Here is a 23,477-nt window from a genome sequence, read left to right as displayed (position 1 = left end):
GCCCACCAACAGGCCCATGCATGGCACCCTGCCATGACCACCAACAGACCATACACAGCACTCTGCTGTGCCCCACCAGCCATGAACCAGACCAGACTAGCCCAACCGTGGGCCATGAACCACTCTAGCCCACCCATGGGCTTATGCATGCAACGGGCCACCATGGCCCTTAACAAGACTATCTTATTGCTTTCTTTTATTTTTATTTTAATATTTTCCAATGGACCTTTTGGGGGTTTCCACTTTGTAATCTCTATAAATAAGACCCTTAGTCATTTCTTTTACATCTTTTGACAATTCCCTCTATGGACGGCTTATTGTTCTTGAAATCATTTTCGGTGCTTTGCACTTGGGCTCTTTGGGGTGCAATTCGTAAATCCCCTAAAAGAGAATCACACCTTGCAATTCGTGAATAGGTGTGATTCATTTTATCAATATATGAGGTTTCCTTTCATCTTTGTGCAATTCGTGAATCAAAGTTGATTGGTTTATCTTTGTATTCATTCAAGTTCTTGAGTGTTCATACTTTTCCATTGTGTTCATATATTTCCTTGCATCCATTCAATCTTCTCATACACCATATTTCTGCCACCATTGTGTTTACCCTAGTCACCATATTCGGCTACATACCATAATTGCCCTTCTCCCAATCCTCCATAAACCCTAGCCAAAACCTCCAAGTCTAATAAGGAAATTCCTATCATTTAGGATTCCTTGACTTCATCCAAATCAAATCTCTTGATTTAAAGAATTGCCATTCATCATCAATTCCTTAAATCCTTCCCTTCCTACATTATCTCAAAGTCAACCAAGACCTTCCATAATAGCCAAAACCAAATCCCTTTATTCCCTAAATGATTCCCACCATTTAGGAATCTTTCCAAACTCATCTCCAATCCGTCCAACCTCATCCAATCACCCAATCACGCCAACCCTAATCCAAACCCTAAACTCACGCAAACCCTAATTCCACTAACCTTTTGCATGTTGCCCTAGCCACCAAACCCTAACCTCACTTCACGCCTCCAGCCCTAGTCCATACCAATTCGGCCTCATTCTCAAGAACAATCAATAGCCGAATCACATTGCATTGCATGCATCAAACACTTAGAACACCCAATTGCATCATCACTTCCATCACTCAAACACTAAACCTTCATCAACCTAGGAACTCTCCATTGCCACGAAAGTTGAAGGCCAAGCAAGTTGGCAAGGCCCACTCGGTCATCACCATCACCAAGGCGAGCTCATGGATCTTAGTGTTTAGGGACTAGACCAAGATCCCTAACAGGGTGTGCTAGAAGTTTCATAGTGCAGAAGTGCTCAAATGCCCACAGTCAATTCATGGCGCTAGTGGAATATGGTGGGATGGAAGACGAAACCTTATCTTCATACCGGAAGAAATGGAGGGAAGGGATGGAGGAGGATGGTAGCTGCACTTAGGGAGGCCATATCGAAGGAGGAAGTCGTGAACCGCAATAGAGGTGGGGTATCACAAAGGTTTTCGGTGGTGGGGATTCGAATGCAAAATCAGTCGTACAAGGAGGCACTGGTGCAGACCACGTCACCGATGCAGTCTAGAGAGCAGTACAGGGGTGGAGCTATTGACGGTGGGACAGCTCAACGTAGAGCCACCGCGAGCCATAATAACAACTAAGAGATCAAAATGGCTCCTCAAACCACTAGTACAGTACGTGCACAGTGGAACGGTGGCTGTGGCAGGTCCTTTGTCAGTCTGGCAGGAGGTGGCGTGCACAATACTCTAAAAGAAATGAAATCACAACTGGCAGCACTACAGGAGAAAGTCGACACATTGATACAGTGCATTGAGGAAGAAGATGATATGGTCCTAGGCTACGCGGTCCATAAGAATATCAAGCCTGATAAGATTGATAGGCCAAAAGAAAGCGGAAAGGACATGCGCTGGTCATTTGGGCTCCAACTCGTGGGACATATTGATTTATTTATTTTATTCCAATATATTCTTTGCTAATTGTTTTATTCTTTTATTGATGATAGTGACGATATTGGGGATAGAGGATAGAGCCGGATGATGAAAAATTATCATGTTCGGTGAAGCACCCAAATAAAGTGTGTTGTTCACGGTACATAAAATATTCAGCCAAAGCAGCTCTTGTGGGCCTTAATCATGTGGATGGGCGGCCGACAGTAAGTGGAAAGGACATGGGCCACTCCTCTAGGCCTCAGCCTGTGGGGCAAAATAAAGGCAAAGCAAAGGTAGGAGCCCAACTCGGGTGGAGAATTAGAAGGGGGGCGAGACTGGGCCTTCCACCGATGAGAGACAGCCAATCTTGCTGGAAAAGATCCCGGTAGCCTTGCTCCCGGCCGAGAAACCTTCAATGGTGGCCTAGCTAGTGAAGACGACAGCGGTAGTGTTGACGCTGGCAGAACCAGAAACGTTTCCCGTTGATGCCACACTGCTGAGTGTTGGATCTCAGGCCCAACAAGGACAAACGAGGCCATCGGGCAGCAGGGGAGAGCCCTCCCTTGAGCTTCAGGTGGCACTTTCTTCAGCAAAGGGTTTTCAGCCTTTGAATGTAGCCCGTGTGTTATTTTCAGAGGTTGGGAGTGACGAGGGAGAGGATCTGGGGCCATCACGGATGTTAGTCCCTACACGCGACCACTCTGAGTGAGATGGTACATGTGCTGAGGAAGAGATTGGGGTGTCGATGAAGCCACAGTGGACACCCAGGGACGAGATCGACATGGTTGGGGAGCCCACACCCCTAAACTATCTGCTGCCAGGTCAATCAAGCGTCTCTGATTGGGTATTACATAAGATAAAGCAAATCCAACATTGTGTGGGAATTGAATGTCAGGGTTTTGAGAAACAATTCAAGGCTTTGCTTACAGCCATTGAAGCTGGACATGTTTAGTAAAAGAAATCAGGTTCTAAAAAATAGAGGGAGCCAAAGAGTTTAACGTGGTCTCTCAACTATGAGGCAGCTAAAACAAAGAAAGATCCAAAGGGAGGGGGCTAGCACCATCTTTATGAAGCCTAAAATCACTTGTTGGAATGTCTGAGGGCTTAACGAGGCCAATAAGCGCTTTCAGATAAAAAATTTGTTTCGTGAGTGGAAGGCGAACATTGTGTGCTTATAGGAAACTAAGCTGAAATTTATTCCAAGGAGAATCGTTCGAAGTTTATGGAGCTGTACATATGTGGATTGGGCTTATCTTGCTTCCGATCGGACTTCAGGAGATGTCTTAATGATGTGAGATAGGAGAGTAATGGAGAAAATGGAAGAATTCATTGTGGAGTATGCAGTGGCATGTTCTTTTAAAAGTGTGCAAGACAATTTTTCGTGGGCTTTTGCTGGTAGTTACGGAACAAATTTGGACAGCAGTAGAAGACTTTTATGGGAAGAAATTGCTGGAGTACATAATTGGTGGGATTTACCATGGTGCATAGGTGGTGACTTTAATGTTATAAGGTTCCCAAGTGAACGTTCAGGAGAAAGTAGGTTACAACCAGCAATGATAGAATTCTCGGAGTGTATCTTCGACTTGGGTTTGGTGGATATCCCTCTCATGGGAGGAGCATATACATGGTCCAATAATCATATCTGGTCTAGATAGGACAAATTTTTAGTTTCATTGGAGTGGGAAATTCATTATCCAGACCTTTGTCAAAAGAGGTTGCCCTCACCTTTGTTCGGATCATTTTCCTCTCTTGTTGGATTGTGGTGGTATTCAAGGAGGGCGTCAGCATTCTAAATTCCAAAATATGTGACTGAAAACTGAAGGTTTTGTGAAAAAAGAGTTAGGCAAATGCGATGGTGGTCTTCATATCAGATTCATGGCACCCCTAGCTTCGTTTTTGTAGGAAAATTCAAAACTTTAAAAAAAGAGTTAAAGTTGTGGAATGTTCAATCCTTTGGTGATATAGGTGACCGTAAGAAGTCCATGTTGGAGGAGTTACAGGAGATAGAGAGGATACAGGAGGGTCGGGTTCTTTCCTTGGAAGAATTATCTCAGAAGTCCAAGTTAGCTTCAGAATTAGAGAGGGTTATTTTATAGGAGGAAATCTCTTAGCGTAAAAAATCAAGAGCATTGTGGTTGAAAGAAGGAGACCGAAGTACAAAGTTATTTCATAGAGTGGTCAACTCTCATAGGAGAATTAATACCATTGAGATACTGAATATAGATGGCGTGGATTGTATGGAGGCTCCTGTGATTCGAAAGCATGTTACTGAATTTTTTGAACACTTGTTTACTGAACAGGTGGGGTAGCGGCCAAAGCTCTCAATGGACTAGACTTTGAGTCCATTGACCTGCAAAATGTTTCTTGGTTGGAAAGACCCTTTGAGGAGACGAAGGTTCACGATGTGGTGAGGAGAATGGTCAAAGACAAAGCACCTGGTCCAAATGGTTTTTCTATGGGATTCTTTCAATCATGTTGGGATGTGGTGAAGAAAGATTTAATGAAGGTGTTCCAGGAATTCTTTTCGGTTGGAAAACTTGAAAAAAGCCTTAATGCCACTTTTATTGCACTTATTCCCAGGATGATTGGGGAATCGGAGGTGAAGGATTATCAGTCCATTAGTATTGTGAATGGGGTGTATAAGATCATCTCCAAGGTGTTTGCAAATCGCCTAGGGGAGGTTTTAGGGAGGATCATTACAAAACCCCAAAATGCATTTGTAAGGGGTAGGCAAATTCTGAACTTAGTTCTCATCGCCAATGAATTCCTAGATAGTAGGCTAAAATCTAGCAATCTGGGGATCCAGTTGGATATGGAGAAGGCCTATGATCATGTCAATTGGGAGTTCCTATTTTACTTGCTTGGAAGGTGTGGATTTGGGGAGAGATGGTGCTCGTGGATCAGATGGTGTATTTCAATGGTGAAGTTTTCAGTCTTGGTGAATGACAGTCCAATTGGTTTCTTTAATAGCTTTCGAGGTCTAAGAGAAAGGGATTCTTTGCCCCCACTCCTTTTTGTCATTGTTATGGAGACGCTTGGCAGAATGATCTTAGCCTTGGTTAATAGTGGCTTTATGGCTAGATTCTCGATTAGTGACCCCAATAGGGGTTCTATTAACATTTCTCACTTGTTGTTTGTAGATAATACACTAATATTTTGTGAGGTAAAACAAAACCAGATTCGGGCATTGAGAGCACTTCTACTTCAACTCTGTTTTGAAGCGGCATCAATATCCGGGCATTGTAATGTTCGCAACATCCGGTTGTAATGTTCAAAACCAAATTCGGGCATTGTAATGTTCGCAACATCCAACAGTTGGCTAATACTCTTGTATGTAAGCTCTCCTCTCTTCCCATGAATTATCCTGGTCTTCCCTTGGGGGCAGCCTCAAGAGCTAAATCGATTCAGGATACAGTGATTGAGAAGATTGAATGGAGATTGGCAGGTTGGAAGAAATTATACTTGTAGAAAGGTAGTAGGATCACCTTAATCAAAAGCACTCTGTCTAATTTACCAACATGTTTCTTATATGTATTCACAATTCCAGCAAGTGTGTCGACCCGTATCGAGAAACTTCATCATGATTTCCCTTGGAGTGGTTTGGGGAATGACTTCAAATTTCATCCAGTCAAGTGGGATAGGGTATGCTCCCCAATCTCTTCTGGTGGGTTAGGAATCAGAAATATGAGGATCTTCAATCGGGCCATACTTTGGAAATGGTTGTGGCGATATAATACGGAACCGGAAGCCTTATGGAAGTCGGTGATTGACTTCAAATATGGAGGTTCGGGGGTGGAGCACTAAGGAGGTACATGAGGTATATGGAGTGGGAATATGGAAGCACATTAGACAAGGGTGGGGGCTTTTGCTCGTCACACTAAACTGGTGTTGGGAGATGGTTCTAGAATAAAATTCTAGAGCAACTTATGGTTTGGAGATAATGCCCTTAAGGACTGCATGTGAGAAAGAAGCTTCAATGGCTGATTGTATAGAGACATATGGTGACCTAGTCCAATAGAATGTGAATTTCACTAGGGCGGCCCAAGATTGGGAAGTTGGCAACTTTGAGGATTTCTTTAGTCTTCTATACTCCATGAAACCAAGAACTCAAGGCACTAACATGTTGTGGCGGGTACCTGCAAGTAAAGGTACATTTTCGTTCTTTCTATAAGTCTCTCACACAACCGCAGAACAATCAATTTCCATGGAGAAGGATTTGATGAAATAAGGCGCCTCCCAAAGCAGCATTTTTTGCTTGGATAGCATCATTGGGTAAGATTTAGACGATGGATAACTTACGAAATCGCAGAGTAATCATAGTGGATTGGTGCTATATGTGCAAGGAAAGTGATGAGACTGTGGATCATCTTCTACTACACCATGAGGTTGCTAGAAAGTTATGGGATGAAGTGTTCAACAGGTTAGAGTTAGCTTGGGTTATGCCCACCACAATGATTGAGATTTTGGCCAGTTGGACAAATTTAAGAGGTATTCCACAAATCACAGCCATGTGGAAAATGGTTCCTATCTGTATCCTGTGTGCCTATGGAAGGAGCGAAATGACTGGACGTTCGAAGACAAGAAGCACTCATTAGAAGAACTCAGATTACTTTTTGCCAGCACTTTATTTCTATTGGCCACAACTCTCCACTTGTGATACCCTCTGTTTGCTCTTTCTCCTCTGTAGATTTTAGTGGCCTTGATTTTCATGAATTTCTTGTTTCCATTTCTTCTTCCTAAATAGGTGTTACCTCTTGTATACTATCTTGTGCACTTGGGCTATGCCTATTCTTATTAATACAATCGTTTACTTATAAAAAAAATAAGGAGTATAATTTAGTAATCTTCTCTAAAGGATTATAATTCTTTCATAAGCAAAAATTTATCGAGAAGTGCAAAAGGTGCAACCCAAGTACACAAGAAGTATAATCTCATTAAAGTCTATAAGAACGATCCACATGTAAAGTGTATCGATAAAAGACCCCCAACATTTACTTTTCTTATTAGGTGAATATGTATACTCGCTATAGGATTAATAACACCCTATCCACCGATGCCAAGGCCATTTCTTTCTCTTCTGTGGTGTATATGATGTGTATTCCCTATGTACTTTTTTATTTATTTATAAGAGTGTACTTCCTATGTACTTCGAAGATGCCCATATATCTTCTTTCTTTTGTCATTAAAAACTTATCTTACTTATCTTTTTTCATAAGTAAAATTTATCTTATTTATCGAGAAAACTATATGTTACCTTTAAATAAAATTACCTTACTTACCAAAAAAACTCTTTAGAAGGTACTATACAGCACTTGCGTTCAATGTCCAGTGTCTATTTTTTTCTTTTTTGATAATTTAATAATATTATGAAAGAAAATCCATAACAGCACTACCCAAATATGATTACTTATCAAATAAGTAGATAAATCCCAACTCCCTATGATTGCTTTCTTGCCCTATGAGTAATTTAGGCAATAGGAGACTTCTTCTATGATGGAGCACCTAAAAACAATGCATGTTTTTACTTGAAAGAGAAACTAGAAGTGGAACAAATACCATATCCTCATCTTACCCATGTAAATAATATTATCTACTCTTATCTCATACAGAAATAGACAGCAAGGGGTATGCAAAGATGTGAAGCTTAAAGAGTAAGATATATACAGACCTCCACGACCAGTTTGAGCCCATCTAGATAGCGTCCTGTCCTAACATCAACTGTTGATGGATAAGTTGAATCATCTGCACCATGAGATATTGTGAGAAGAAGCTGACAAACATGACAAGGCTCCCCAAGATAGATAAAAAGTTCAATCACATCTGCAGCCTGGGGGCAAACCTGAGAAATACAGTGCATATATTTCCATAAGAAAATGACACTGATGAATAATCATTAATTGAAATCATATAGAAATATATGCGTCCAAGATCATTCTTGAGTTGCAAAAAATTGTTCCTTTGTGACAAAAAGATGTGAAGGTTGCATACCCAGACTAGGTCTTTTCTTTTGAAACTCAGAAGATTGGCTCCACCATCAGAAATCGAAAGCATGTTGGCAACTGGCTTAAGAAAGAAACCAGATGGTCGTGAGAGTACCTGCAACATATCATGTAATACACTTTTAAATTTATAAAACAGCCAGATTATGATAATAATAAAAATTAAAAATTTGAAAAAAAAAAAAAAACTGTTCTATAGAAGGTTATCTGTCCTTGGGAAAAAAAATTGATCAGTAAATAAGAATTTTATTGATGAGAACTAGGCACACCCTAGGTACACGGGATCTTTGGGAAAAAATCACAACCACCAAATATCTTCATGTGATAACACCCAAAAAAACCTACACTCCAAAAGGACTAGTCAATGTTACAATTGGAGTCCCTTGAATTCATTATAGAGGCCTTGAACTTCTCCCTCTGTGTGATCCATTCACTACCTTCCTACACACAATCTGGGGTGTTACATTGCATAAGAGCAACCTCATGGTGACTCAAATAATAAACAAGTATTTTAGCTAGAATTTATGAAAATCAAAATGAAAGATAACTAACTTCAAGGCTAGGTTATGAGCAGCCACAAAACAAGTTTAAAAAGTAAATGTCCAAGGCTTAGGTTGGTAAAAGAGACCCAACCTCTGAAGTTTAAGTGCAAGGCAAAATTCAACAAGTTTTGAACATTACACGCACGGATCAACTTCCTCTCTGCTGGATGACAAAAGATTTAAAGTGGCTTCAAGGAATTTAACATGCAACAAGGGACTTTAACCATTACCAGAAAATATATCATAAGAACAACTTAGTGATATAAAAGTATTTTTTGAGCACACTTCCAAGTTTAGGCACTTCTCTTTTCTGGTCCACTTCTCATTTTAAATTTTCCAGATATGGATAGTTGTTACACCTATGCTATATCGGTGAAGTATTGTTGCCCACTTCAGTTTTGTTCGTAGAGAATAACTGAACTGCAACCCAGTATGGACATAAACCCACCCATGAAAGTCTAACCAAAGCGCCAAAACTGCAGGGAAACAAGAAAACTCCACATCTTTTGGACAATCTAGAGGTTACTGCAAATCTCTCACGAGGTAGGCAGTTTGTAGTTACACTCTCCTTGAGACAGGTTGGCAATTAAGGGCCCATTCTCTCTGTCAATGGACAGCTTTGCTGTCCATAATCAATCTTCTTTCCTTCTATTCTTCTTTCCTTATTTCACCTTTACTTAATTTACGTAGGCTTGTACAGTTAGCATATTGACAGAATATATAGTTTCCATATAAGGCTAGACTGCTAGAATCACCCGGCAATTACTTTCTTTGCATGTATAGCTCTCTTGTAAAGTTCATATATAGTATACAGATCGCTCAAAGGCCATTCGATTCGGCCATTCACATAATATTTTGACACTCTCTTCTACATGTGTTGGTCATGCATGGTGAAAACACCAGGCATTCTTTGGAAAACAAAAAAATACTCATGCTCTCTAAAATTCTTCAAATCCGCACTCCTTTCGTCAATTGACCAGCACATGACAACCTACATAACACTATGGATTTGGGCTGTGCAAACCCTCCGCCCATTCCGACTCCGTCCGACCTCCGCTCCGATTCCGACTTCGTCGGTTTTCTAAAAAACATCCAGATACGTCGTTTTACATCTGAATTTAAAAAAAATATATAACTAAACGACGTGGTTCCACTTAATGTGGAACGATGTCGTTTCTTCACACAGGGGTCCAAAACGCAGGATCCCCCTTCTTCCTTCTTCCCCTCACTCTCTTTCCTTTCTTTTGATTCTCTAAATCTTCTATGATCCCTCTCTGAGTCTTTGTTGCTCCATTCCCGTTTGTCGTCGTGATCTTGCCGTCGCCTGCGCTGTTCAGCCTTAACGACATCGTAACTCATAAGTGTAGTCCAAGACTCCGAGCCCTAAATTAATTAATTTTTGCAATTTTTATTTTTTGCCATGATGTTGGGTTGCCTAGAATTATTTGATGTTTTACATTATAACAGTTGTTTTGGGTCTAGTTGTTGGCTATTGGGTTGCTTGTAAATGTAAAATGGAATGGAATACGATGGAGTGGAACACTGTGAAATGGCACCAGTGTATGTAGGGAAGGTGTTTGTGAAAATGAAACTGTGAATTGTGAAATGTTGCCGAGTTATGAGACATGTTTAATTATTCTGCAGTTCATCAGAATTTTGGTGACTATCCTGTGTACTCCAGTTTTATGCTTGATAATTGTTATTTGAAGAAACATTTTTCTAGAGTTTAGGGACTTTGGGTGATAATGAAGGTGCAATTTTTGTTAATGAATCAAAAACAAATCTTAATATATTATTTTCTCAGTTATACTCTCAGTCTCCACTTTCCTCAAAGCCTATTTGTTTATGCAATCTTTCTTTACTTATAATTAAGTCTTAAATCAAATCAAATGATTATTTACATAAGTTTAATGTTTTCATTATTTAATTTATAATTTATATGATTTTGTACACCTAGCTGTATACCCCAAACTAATTGCGGATGACTGAGAGTCTGAGACCGACGCACTGCGGGATGATTACCATCATGCAAAACTCGTCAAAGTTAAACGTGGAAGTGAGTTCATAATATCACTTGGAGTCTTGGCTGATGGTTTAGAAATCTATGGTTAAATAACTAAAGAAAAGATAGTGCATCTAATCAATAAAAGTTAAAACTTCATGCAGGAAAATTGAAAATCACTATTGAGTATCGAGTCAACGACTCGAATGCATGGACTGTCCAAGACTGATGCGGGGCATTGGTCATTGCAGCTATTTCACATTTGAATGAAATTTATGACATCATTCAATATTTTGGTGTTGTAAATTTAAATTTATTGCGATTTGTAGTTTTAAATTTAAATTTATGGTTTGCAATTTGTAGTTTGATTTAGTTATTGTATTTAAATTTTAGTTTTTTAACTTATTTTTTACAGTATTTTAGATTTTTTTAATTATTTTTTTACATTATTAAACAAGGGTTAATATTGGGCCAATCGGAAATTCAGAGTCCATTTTCTCAGTAGGACAACTAGGCCTAAGTAGGGCAACTAGGCTTGGAAAAGCCTAGTTGCTACTCTATATATTTCAAGCAACTTAGATCTACGATCTATCTCCTGATAAGGCTGTTCAAAGTCAAACTCACTTAGAGGTGGCAATATTTGACACGACCCATTAACTTAACACGAACACAACACGATAAAAGCAGGTTTGGATTTAGCCTTAACGGATTCGGGTCAAAACGGATTGACCTGTTAAGACACAATTGCTTAACGGGTCAACCCATTATGACCTATTAAGAATTTACTCAAAATTACATTTATACCCTTACAAACATAAAACCAAAATCCCTACCCCCTCTCTCACGACAGCCTCACTCCTCACTCAGATTCTTCACCTCTCTGCTCCTCACGCCTCCCCTTAACTCACCTCACGTCGTGCCTCTCTCATGTCACGTCCACTCCGCCTCCCATCTCTCAAAGCCTCCTGCCGCCCCCACACCCACCTCTAAGGTATGAACAGTTGCTAAAAAACTGCTTGGATACGCTAAACATATGTTCAATGTACGCACTTTTTAGTTTGTGCTAAACATCTGCTAGTGTTAGGGTGCGATTGGTTGGCTACACTTTGATTTGTGCTAAAACTCTTCGATTAGTTAAGTGGGTTGGGTTTGGATCTGCTTGGATCTTTGTTTCCTCTGTGTTTCTTCTTCCTTTCCAAAACCATATAGAGATTTCATGAGTTTTTTTGTTAAGAATCCCTTTTGTCGAAGTCATGAAATGGAAAACCTAAATATGAGAGCCGAGCCCTTCTCCTTTCACAAAACATAGATTTCATTTTTGTAAAAACCCTTTTGTCAAAGTCATGAAAGAACCTAAATATAATAACATAAATTTCATTTTTTTTGTAAGAAACCCTCATGTCATAGATTTCACAAAATTACTTAGTACATATATAAAACTTTTTTTTTTATGTCGAGGAACTTCTCTAAGGCAAGGCCCTTCGGACCCACCCCTACAGAGTAAACCCTGGTCTCGTACACCGCACCCTCAGAAGTTTTCCTACATGGAATTAGTTAAATCATTGGTTTTTCACCAAAGTGTGTGGCCCCAAAAGATTGTTTGCACCCATGATATGTTGAATCTTGGACCTTGAAGGAAATGATACCCCAAGACCAAAGTCTTCACCACTTGGGCCAACCCCTTGGGGTTAAATAATTTTGATAGGTACTCGGTACATATATAAAACTCCATCTCATGAAGAACATTCTTGAAACTTTTAAGCAGGAATCAATGTTAAATATTGTATCTTTCTTTTCCAATCGTTTAAGCTCAGACTCATTTTGTTTTATTTTATTTTGATTGAAAAGTACAACCGAAGAAGATCATTTAGATGCTAAGCATATGTTTCCTGGAGTACTCAGCTCATAGTAAACACAAGTAACAATAGCTTGTTTTTTGTGTTTACTAGCAGCAGAGTACAAAAAAATTTACAACCTGTTTGTTGAAACTGCTTGTGTTTGTTTTATTATTATTATTATTATTATTATGAGTTGAAACGGGTGCTTGTTGAAAGTATTTGTTTAATTTAGCTGAGTTGAAGCTGCTGGTTGTACTGCTATAGCCTATAGTACAGTTGGGTTGTTAATTGTATAATACAGAAGTATGATTGGCTGATTTTGCTTTTCAATCTCACTACATTTGTTGGAGAGATTAGGTAGATGTAATATAAAATGCAGGTGCCTAGGTGCTGCCCAGCCGAGGTGTTGTATTTGATTTCAATCTCACTACACTGATGAACATTTAGGGTACATTTGGTTATTAAACCCATCTCAACTCATCATTACAACTTTTTCAAATTTCAACATAAAAAATAATAAACAATTCAACTTTTTCAAATCCCAAAATAATAATAATATTAAAAAATAATATTATAACAATATTTTATCATCTCAACTCAACTCAACTCAGTTCAACATCCAAACGCAGCCTTATTCTGTTGTCGCGTGACACATACATAGCAATTCTTTACCACACTTAAGAACATTTAGAACAAATCAGGTTTTATTTTAGGCAAACAATACATAATAAAAGCAGTTGGCTAAAATTATTAATATTTTATTATTATATATATAGTATTTGGATAATTCAATGTGGGAATTCGTTTTGAATGGAATAGCCAAATTCAAGTGGGTATATAAGTTCTTGGGTCTTGGGACTTTCTTGATTATGAAATGATGAACTTGTTACAATTAAGGAAATGATAATCTTCTTTGTCTCTGTTCTTTTATTTGCAGCAGGAAGTGTACCGCAGAGATTGGAGGAAAAGCTGACTCTGGATTCAGAAGGGAGACCATTCACTTCCTCCAAGTTCTAAAATTGTTTAGATTTGTATTTATCGTTATTGGGATTGTAACATTACTATTATTACACTACGTTTATATTTTTATTGTTTGTATTGTAATTTTGGACTTATGAAGTTATACTCTCATATTTGGTATTGCTGGAATTTTAATTTTAGGCTGCATTTGGATGTTGAGCTCAGCTCAGCTAAGTTGAGTTCTTTATGAATAGTAGTGAGTTGAGTAGTGGAGGGAGTTATGTGGGACCCATCTAAACTGAGTTTAAAGTGTGTTTAAATGTTAAAATGAGTTTAGTACTTTTTATGGAAAATTGAAAAAAGTTGTGGTTCTCACGTATAAAGATGTTTTAAGTTAAAAAAGATTGTGGGTCCCACGTGTAAGAAGGTTTTGAGTTGAGATGAGTTTAGTAATTTGAGAATTGAGTGTTTGGATGTTAGACTCAGTTTAAAAATAGATTGAACTCAGCTGAGTTTGGGAATCAAACGCAGCCTTAGTGTTTTTATTATTTGGAATCTTGATTGTAATTTTGGACTTAGTTTTATAATTTTGAAAGATATTGTGATTTTAGTTTTAATGTGAAACAAGTTGAAACGGGTCGAAATGGATTGTGTCATATGATATATCGACCCATTTTCTGATTAATTAATAATAGGTCATATCGTGTCGTTTCGTGTCAAACCGTTATTTTAATGGGTCGTATTAGGGTTTGAAATTTTGACACGTTAAACTTAACGGATCGTGTTCGTGTTGCCCCATATAGTATAATATTCATATCTTGACATGGCACGAACACGACCCGTTAACACGATTTGACAACCCTAGACTCTCTAACCTTGACAAAGTTAGCAATTAAGGATCCATACCATAACCTTGTTATGTGTTGTGCATTATAGAGTTGAACACACACATACACACAGAGTAGAAAGGTCATCATCAGCAAATAGCTCCATTCATATCTGGCTAGTAACGAATTATAATTCCTTCCCAATTTCCACCAACTTTTCATTATCAATGCATCAAAAATAATATCAATTTTCATGCCTAGCAGTTTTGGCGGTTTAAGCATAAGTTGCGCCTTCAAAACCCAAAAAATAGTATGTAATGATTGCAAGAACAAAGTAATGCTATAATAAATTCAGAATGCATAAAATTTTTATTGAGGTTATAAGAGAGAGAGAAAAAAAAGTATAAAACGTTAATGGATGAGTAATTATATAACCCATCAAACTAGAAATAGAAAATGACAAATGATCCATAGGAGTACCATACTTTTAGCAACACAACAACCATACGAAACATCTTAATTGACATCATGATTCAACATTTGATGACTGTTTATCATAAATTTCAACCCATTCAATAAAATCACGAGAGAAAGAGAGACGATAATTGAAGGGAAAGTTGACGAAAAGCTGTAGAAATAAATAAAGAATAACGTAGCAACTATTAAAGCAAAACTATGGCAATTATGAAACAAACTAACCAAGCATATAGAGACTGCAGAAAGATATAAACAAATAAAACACTATTACCGCTAATTCAGAAAAATCCTAGAATAACGTACATTTAGAGGTTGAACAGGAAGTGATGGAAGATGCTTGAAAAGCCTCATCCCAAGAAACATCTCCAACTGCTTTTGACGAGAACTATCTACAACTGCATTTTTATATCTTCTCTGCAAAGTAATTTTCATATTTTGTGCGGCAGAAAACTGTTTAAACTTCCCAGCATCCTCATTAAATATGCTAAGGATTTGGCTATGCATAGCTTTAGAACCAGTATAAAGTGTTGCATGAATATCACCAGCAAGCAGAAAAATATCAGCCAACTGCAATACTGGTGAAAGAATTGTTGATCGCTTGAACTCCTCAAATGTCATATCAAATCTCTTCCAAGGTTTATCTGGGCAGGGATGCATCCATGTTGTGGTCTTAGTATTGTGATCGATATAATATGTTTTCCCTGTCACTGCATCAGAACGTTTCTCCCAACCTGGAGGCAATGGAGCAGTATAACCACCATAATTATTCATTGACTGATAACCTAATGCCAGATCACTATCAAGCGATATTCCCAGCCGCCTACATTGCTCCACAAAAACTTGGAGGGAACCAAAATAACTAGCGGCATTGGTTCTATCCAAAGAATCTGCACAGTTGAAACGTATCACTCCATTTTGATGTGATCTTATGCAGAAGGCACCTTCATAGTCATCATTATATATGATTTCACCTCTGCAGTCCTTGATCCGCTGACGTGAAGGCAAATAATCCCCTTCAGAAATGCCAATAGATACAGTGGGTGCTTTTAGAAGTTTCCACAATCCTTCAATTGTTAGTTGTTCACCTTTTAACTTTATACTGGCATGCCAATCATAGTTTATTAAATGAATTCGAGTATAAGGAAGTTTTCCAGTTGATCTGATATAATTCAAAGATTCCTCAAAATGCTGAACTAAAATAGACTCTGACTTTCCTTCTCCATTCCTAAGCAAGTTGATGCATACAATTGGAACCAGAGCTTTTCTATTCTGACTCCCCCCAACACCAACATCTAAACTTCGAGCATCATACCTTTTACTCAACCTCTGATAATACTGTGAGCTTCCTTTATAAGGATCAACCTCTGAAACATATATTTCTGCTTCTGCTGCAGTGATCTTTAATTCTGCTCCCCACCAGATTGGAATTGTGCCACGTCGCCAAATATATGTGTTAAAAGGAACACTCTGACCAGCCCTTTTGGGGACCCATACAAGTTGCTCACACTCAACTTCATTTCCTATCAAGTACATATTCTTCTTAAGTTCAAAGAAAATTATAGGGAACACAACAAACAGCTGAGATAAGAGCAGGCAATAAAATGTAATGGCAGACGCAGAACTGAAAATATTTGGGAATAAAATATACATATAAACTCGTAGTTACTTCTCCAAGTGGTACAGAATTGTAAAAATGCCTTGTAAGGACTATGATCACAAACAGTTTTACAAGTACCAAAGCTTTATTACATAAAGATAAAACACATCAGTCAACTACTTCTCCAAGCTTTATCACAAACAGTTGTACAAGTACCAAACCTAATTTTGTACAGACTTACGAACATCTACAAGAAAGAGAATCTGTAAAAGCCAAAAAAAAAAAAACAACAACAACAAAAAAAAAAGAGGTGCTGAAAAAACAAAGATCAAGTGAAGCAATTAAGCATCAACAAGGACACCTGCTTTAATTTCACGAGCAGGTGCCTCTTTCCTATCAAGACCACACCTACTCTAGGTCCTAACAATCCCTAAGGAACAAAAGGGAACAGTTTTCCATGCCAGACATCCCCTTTTGACTCCAAGTCTCCCATGCTAACCAATAGATAAATGCAACATATGTCCTGGCAGTACCCAATGCACCCAGACAAGTAAACAGGAAAAAAAACAACGAAGAAAAAAAGAAGTGCAGGGAAACCATCAACCAATTGTCACTTTGTTGTGAACTGGCTAGGGTTTTGCAATATGTGATCTTCCACCTTTTCGAGATTGACTAGGTGGTGCCACAAATGGTGGTGGAATTATTGACCCGAGGATGGTTCTTTTTGTGCATAATGTAGTGCATATGAAAGGAACGTAACATCCACAATTTTGAAGACTATGTGAGAACACTACTAGAGTTAAAACCTCCATGCTTAGATTTCTATATGATTGGACAACTGCCCACAACAATACTTCTTTTTCTTCCTTTGTAGACTTTATGGCTTTTTTATAAGAAAGACTTTACCAAAACAAGTAAATAGGCAAAGCCCAAGTACACAGGAAGTATACGAAAGTAAAAGCCTATTTACAAGTTGAGAACTAGAAAAATGGCCTATTGTTCTCTTTCTTTCCTTTAACTACAAGTGTTCCTTCGTATACTTCTTACATAGTTGGGTTGCGCTCATAGCACACTTCATTAAAATTTGGTATCTTTACTTGTAAAAAAGGGCTGAGAAAACGATTGCTTAACTAAAGGCATTTTTTTTCAAAACCTTTTTACCACGAGATGGCTGCCTATAACTGCTTTCCTAATTCTAGTTTTCTAATTTATTTTTTATAAATATGAATGAAGTTTTATTGAATCAAGTAAATATGCGTAGCCCGTGTATACAATAGTGACTATCACAACAGTGAATTAAGTAAATAGGCATAGCCCATGCAAGAAAATCATGAACGCTAGTCCCATTGAATACGTTAGCCAAAGCCCATAGAAATGAAGTGTGGAAAAAGAAACATCTCAATTCGTCCAAAGAGCGCTCTTGATCTTCGAAGTTTCTGCTGTTCCTTTCAAGCCAAATGCACCACATGAGGCATAAAGGAATAAATTCCATACAGCAGCAGTATGAGAAACACCCCGAACACCTCTCTAACAAACAAAAAGATCCACAACCCTCCTAGGCATACCCATGCCAATATAGACCAATGTTTTAAATTCCGTTTCAGTAATTATTCCGGTTTAAGTAATGAAATGGAATATTTCGGTACTGGTGCATTCCGGTGTACCGTTTTGTTATTAACTATATTATATATAAATATTTATATGTATATATAAACTAACAACTAATAGAATAAATACATATATATATAAGTGTGTATCATGTATATGTAAAAATATATGGAAGAATTGAAGATTTATAAAATGAATATTCGTTGAAAAAATTACAAACTTGAGATGAGACACAAAAACAAAGAAAAAAAATAAAATAATAGAGAAATTATTAAAAGTAATGATATTTAAAAAAATGAGAGAATGAGAGGACATATTTAAAGTTACAAAAACAATTAAAATTATATAAATACATTTTATATTCTAGAATTAACTAAATACCATCTAGATTAAAATTTACAAAAATGTCATCCAATCACAAGAAAATTACAAAAACAGTCCGAAACAGAATAGGGGCCGGAATTTGACCAGAATAGCCAAAACGGACCGGAAAGGGCCTGAATTTGGAGTGAAATGAAACGAGGAAGTATAGCGTACCAGATACTACACCGGAAAGGAAAATTCCGGCCAGAACGGAATAGAATTTAACTATGGTATAGACCTTCTAAAAATTGCATCCCATAATACCCTTGCCACCTTGCAATGAAGTAATGAATGATCCACCAATTACCACATTTTTTACACATATAGAACCAATCCACAACAATAAGCCCACTCTTTCTGTATAATTGGGCTATTGCCTATCCCTATTGATCAATAAAAATTTTGTTTACAGATAAAAAAAAAGGTTGTCAATTGTCAGGATTTTCTCAAGAGAGGTCGTCCAACCAAAGAAAGCAACATTGGAAGGCACTTTACTCCTCCAAATGCACTTCCAAGGAAAAGAACTATGATAGGGTTAATTATAAAATTAGTCCATGGGTTTAAGCCTGTTTGCAAATCACACCCTCAGTTTCAATTTTTTATAATTTACTCCTTGGGTATGCAAATTTTTGCAATTAGATCCTTCCGTGCATCTCCCGTCAATTCATCTAACAACCTTGTTGCCACATGGCAACCAATCAAAATGCGACATGTGGCACCCTTAAGAAATAATAAAATCTTAAAAATCAAAATAAAAATTCTTTAAAAATAAAAAACAAATAAAATAATTAAGAATTTTAAAAGCATAAATAATTAATTTTTTAAAAAAAAAAAACAATTCTAGGGAGAGGATCCCTTCACAGGGCCCCTGCGGGGTGGACAATAAGCCACCCCGCAATGGCTACGAAAACCACTATAGGTGGCCAATTTGGCTGCCTATGGCTAGATCAACCACTGTGGGGCTGGCCACCACCAGACCACCACAGGGTGGCTTCCCAACCACCCCGTTGCAGCCCTGTGGAAGGGATCCCCCTTCCTGCGGGGAGGGCCTCCCCAGAAATCGTCTCTTTTTTTATAAATTTAATTATTTTACATTATTTAAGTTTTTAGTTTTCTCATTTATTTTAAAAAATTTTTTTCCTGATTTTATTATTTTTTAATAAGAGTGCCACATGTCCACACTCTTATTGGTTGCCAAATTGAACAGATCAGAAATAGCACCAATCTTCCAATCCTGCGTAGCTCTAAGAAAATGCACATTCCACAATGGCAATCCATTAGAGATATCCAAGAGATCCGCAACCAAAGCATCCTGATTATGGGTGATCCATTAGAGAGTGGGGAATGAAACCTTAAGGGTTGTACTACCAGACCAAGAGTCATCATGCTAGAAACTAATTTTGGAGCCCTAGCCAATCACGAAACTAACATGACTGGCCAAATCTTCCCAACTACTCCTAATGTATTTCTACAGTCTTGCAACATGTGCGCCTCTCACTTCATTTGAGCACCAACCACCCTAGCACTCCCACTAGACCATCTCAGACTTCCCAAGGTTCACCTTAAGGCCAGAGACAGCCTCAAAGAAAAGCAAGAGAACCCTTAACAATTGAATGTGGCCATGTTCTACCTTGAAAAAAATAAGAGTCCCAACTGCAAAAAGAAGATGAGAAACATTGAAAAAACCATTGTTAGGGCACCTTATTTAAACCTCCCAAGAACACACCACCAATAGCGGCGCCCAACATCAAACTAAGAGCGTCCATGCTATCACAAAAAGAAAGGAAGACACAAATCCCTTTGTCTCAATCCACGAGAAATATTAAAGAAACCAACAGGAGTGTCGTTCACCAAAACTAAGAAACGGGTCGTGGATACACAATACTTGATCCAACTACACCACCTCTCCTCAAAACCACATCTCCCAAATAAACCTTCTTTTAAAAACAAAAAAAGGAAATTCTAATTTAAGTGGTCGAAAGCCTTCTCCGAGCCCAACTTACATAAGATACCTGGCACACCCGACTTTATTATACTCTCCAAGCATTCATGAGCAATTAGCACTAAGTCCAAAATCTGTCTACCTTTGACAAAAGCATTATGAGGCTTAGAGATAATAATCTTCTCCAAAACCATGCTCAAGCAGTTGGCAAAAACTTTGGATATGATTTTGTACATCCTATTAACAAGGCTAATGGGGTGGAAATCCTTCACATCCGAAGATCCTTCCTTCTTTGGCATAAGTGCAATAAAGGTCACTACAATATCCAAATTTGAAAAATAGCCAACATGGTATGATTTTCTTGCTCTTTTTTACTTTTTTTGAGTTAAGTGAATATCTTGTATACTTATATGTACTTAGGTATCACCCTTTTTCCTTTCAACTTCATCTACTTATAAAATGAAAATTAAAAAAAAATTGTCAATGTTGTTAATTAGTCAACTAATTCCAAACTAGAGACAATGTGGTAACTGGATTGGTGAGATGTAAATTATCACTTTGTGGGTTTAAATGAAGTGAACAAATGAGTATTAGAAACCAAAAGTTAACTTTCGGAAGTTTTTTGGTTTCTAATTGGTAAAAGCTTTTGTAGGGAGCTTCTACCAATTGACCAAAATAACTTAGCAAATTCCATAACAATGCAATTCAATTTCAAAAGTTGTTAATGTGTTGCAGACCTGTGCTAAAACACGAATTTAATCCCCTAGCCAAATATCGAGTGCCAGGATGCAGTCTGCTACGACGAGCAGTGAGAGCAACAATCCCTTCTAGCTGACCTGAGCTTCCAAAACTTCGACATTCTGCAAACCCCTACACATTATTGTAACGATCTTAAACATTAAATATAGTTAAACAAATACTCCCAAATGTAGGGCAGGTAAATCGTTATGAAAGTGAATTGGAAGAGGAACAAAGATGACATGAATTTAAAAAAAAAAAAAAAAAAAAAAAATGGAATATGAAAGCACACATGAATAGTGATAAGATTCAAGCAAGAGAAGTCATGGCTTAACCACAAAAATGGACTGTGAAAGAACACATGGATAGTGACAACAGCCAAACAAGAGAAGTCACAACTTAACTATATCCAAGTGATAATGATTTATAGATAACAAAAACATTGTCTAAATAAATTCCAGAGAAACGTATCAAAAATAAATCCCAGAGAAATAAATTTTTAACATCACATAAAAACATTTTCCTGCTTCTACTTAGGTGTTCCTCTTGTATACTTCTTGTGTATCTAGGCTATACCTTTTGCATTTTTCAATAAAACCTTCAATTAGTTGTTAAAAAAAGTCAAACTTTCAGAAATAAATAATTCTAATAGGTAGCGAATTAAGTAATTTCTGATGGCAATTTGGGACACATCAGTAATAATTGATTGTAATAGGCAGACTGATAAGTAATACATGGTGGCAATTTGAACTTGTTCTTTCTAACAAGCACTGCTGACTGAATTAAATTCCTTTATGGGGACACACAAAGACACACCCCCCACAAACATATATGTATATACACGTCTAATGGCTTCTTCCCAAGCATTTAGCAATAAATGCTTAAACATAGGAAGAAACGATTAAAAAATAAAGCAGCAGTAACAAATTCCTGGATACAAAAGCATCAGGAAGCAGAACAACATTGTTTTCCCCCCTTTATTACCAGTTACAGAGAAGGTCACTAGAATATCCAAATTTGAAAATTAGCCAGCAAGGTATGATTAGACAACTTCAACCTGACATATGAGATAGCAGGTTTGAAAAAGAGGACATCAAAAAATGTGGCTTAACTTGACCTCATTCAAATATTTTTGAACCCCTATATGCTAATCATAGTTCAGATTAAGATTGACTTTGCTTGTAGAAAGACATATTATTACATGCATGCTTTACCACCTAGAGCAATGAACTGAGAAATGTCTAACCCTCAATTTTATGTTACCAAAATGCTTTTTATCCATCAGTTGAATGAGTTTTTCATAACTGAGATGGAGTTCGGCTCCTAATATGGAGGGAAATTCATAGCTTGTCACTTAAAATTATTTGTATACGATTTGGGTTGATATGTAACTTTTAGAATGTAATTAGGAGTTCTTATGTATACTTCCTGTGTACAAGGGCTAAGCCTATTTCATTCATATATATAATATCTATCTTTTACTGATCAAAAAAAAAAAAATTATTCGTATAGATATGTATATGCAACTACAAAATACAAAGCATACTACAATGGGCCTATGTTAACTGTAGCAAGAACATATAGAGGAGCTCGCTTAAAAGCTAGACATTTTGAAAGAACAACAATCAGATGAGCATCAATTTGAAGATACCAAGCATGAAGCAAAACCTGCAGCAGAGTGACACAATGCTGTGGCAGCCCAATGGTTTTGAAAGGCATTGAAAACCATCCATTCCAAACAAATTCATCGTCAGGCTTTTGCAAGGGAAGACGACTCGGGAAAGGCCGAGTGATATCTCTTGTCTCACAAAAGTAGTGCTTTCCATCAATATCAAGCTCGGTTAATTCTTGAACATTCTTCACTTCTCCTTTACCTTGGGGTTGAGGATTTTGAAGTGATATTTTGATCCACTGGCTCTCAATCACCGTATATACACACCCTCCACCGGGCAGGTTTGGAATGCTTGCAATTAACTTCGTTGCAACAAGTAGCAAACCAAAGTTTCCCAGGGCGGCATAACCCAAAATCGCCCTGGCATATGTTAAATTCTTATACAGCCATTGTGATCCATTCGTAATGTAATCTAAAGCCTTTTTTTCAGATTCAAAAATATCAACACCCAATTTTGCATCGTAGCGCAAGGCACCAGTTGTTGGATCGACATATATCACCTGAGTATCAGTCCTGGAAGACAAGCTAGCAATGATATATACTTCACCAGTATCCAGTGTAAGAACAATCACAGATGTATCCCTCCCATTCCAGACTGCAACACAGCACCAGGAAAAATGAAAAGCATGCATAATATTAGAATGACACCATGATTGAAGCAAGATTTTTCAAAGTAACAGATATGGTAGTATTCATGTGACAAGAAAATTAAAAGAGTAAGAGCTTTTGCTTTGTGAATAAATAGTAAGAAGAAAGCTAGTTAATAAAAAAACCCAATCTGACATCTGTCAATTTGACCATAACAAAAAATGAACTATGACAACCATATTAACAAAAAAATGACTTTTTGCCTGCCATATTAAGAAGTAAACAACTTTGTGGAAGCAAAAATGAAATAAGAACATAAATGCCTGAGTGTCTACTATATTGCCGACTTCTTTTACTGACAAAGCAGCATGCACAGAAG

At 37.6% G+C, this 23,477-nt stretch overlaps 1 protein-coding gene across 3 annotated transcripts in view; it reads right to left on the bottom strand.

The window, feature by feature from the left end:
• LOC121266519 (probable phosphoinositide phosphatase SAC9) overlaps positions 1–23,477 on the bottom strand; it is a 40,948-nt gene that overhangs the window by 15,540 nt on the left and 1,931 nt on the right. For 2 of the 3 annotated variants that reach the window (XM_041170509.1, XM_041170401.1), the window contains exons 2-6: positions 22,507–23,105; positions 20,838–20,970; positions 14,894–16,110; positions 7,934–8,041; positions 7,614–7,784 (exon numbers count right to left, since the gene is read on the bottom strand). In XM_041170509.1, coding sequence (XP_041026443.1) covers positions 7,614–7,784; positions 7,934–8,041; positions 14,894–16,110; positions 20,838–20,970; positions 22,507–23,105 — 2,228 coding nt within the window. Of the gene's footprint in view, positions 1–7,613; positions 7,785–7,933; positions 8,042–14,893; positions 16,111–20,837; positions 20,971–22,489; positions 23,106–23,477 lie in introns of those variants that run through there. The other variant, XM_041170474.1, reaches the window with a different exon arrangement.

This window comes from Juglans microcarpa x Juglans regia, chromosome 1D (genome assembly GCF_004785595.1).
Source record: "Juglans microcarpa x Juglans regia isolate MS1-56 chromosome 1D, Jm3101_v1.0, whole genome shotgun sequence".
NCBI lineage: Eukaryota > Viridiplantae > Streptophyta > Magnoliopsida > Fagales > Juglandaceae > Juglans > Juglans microcarpa x Juglans regia.
The sequence above is the reverse complement of the archived record's forward strand: the minus strand, read 5'-3'. Positions and strand labels throughout refer to the sequence as shown.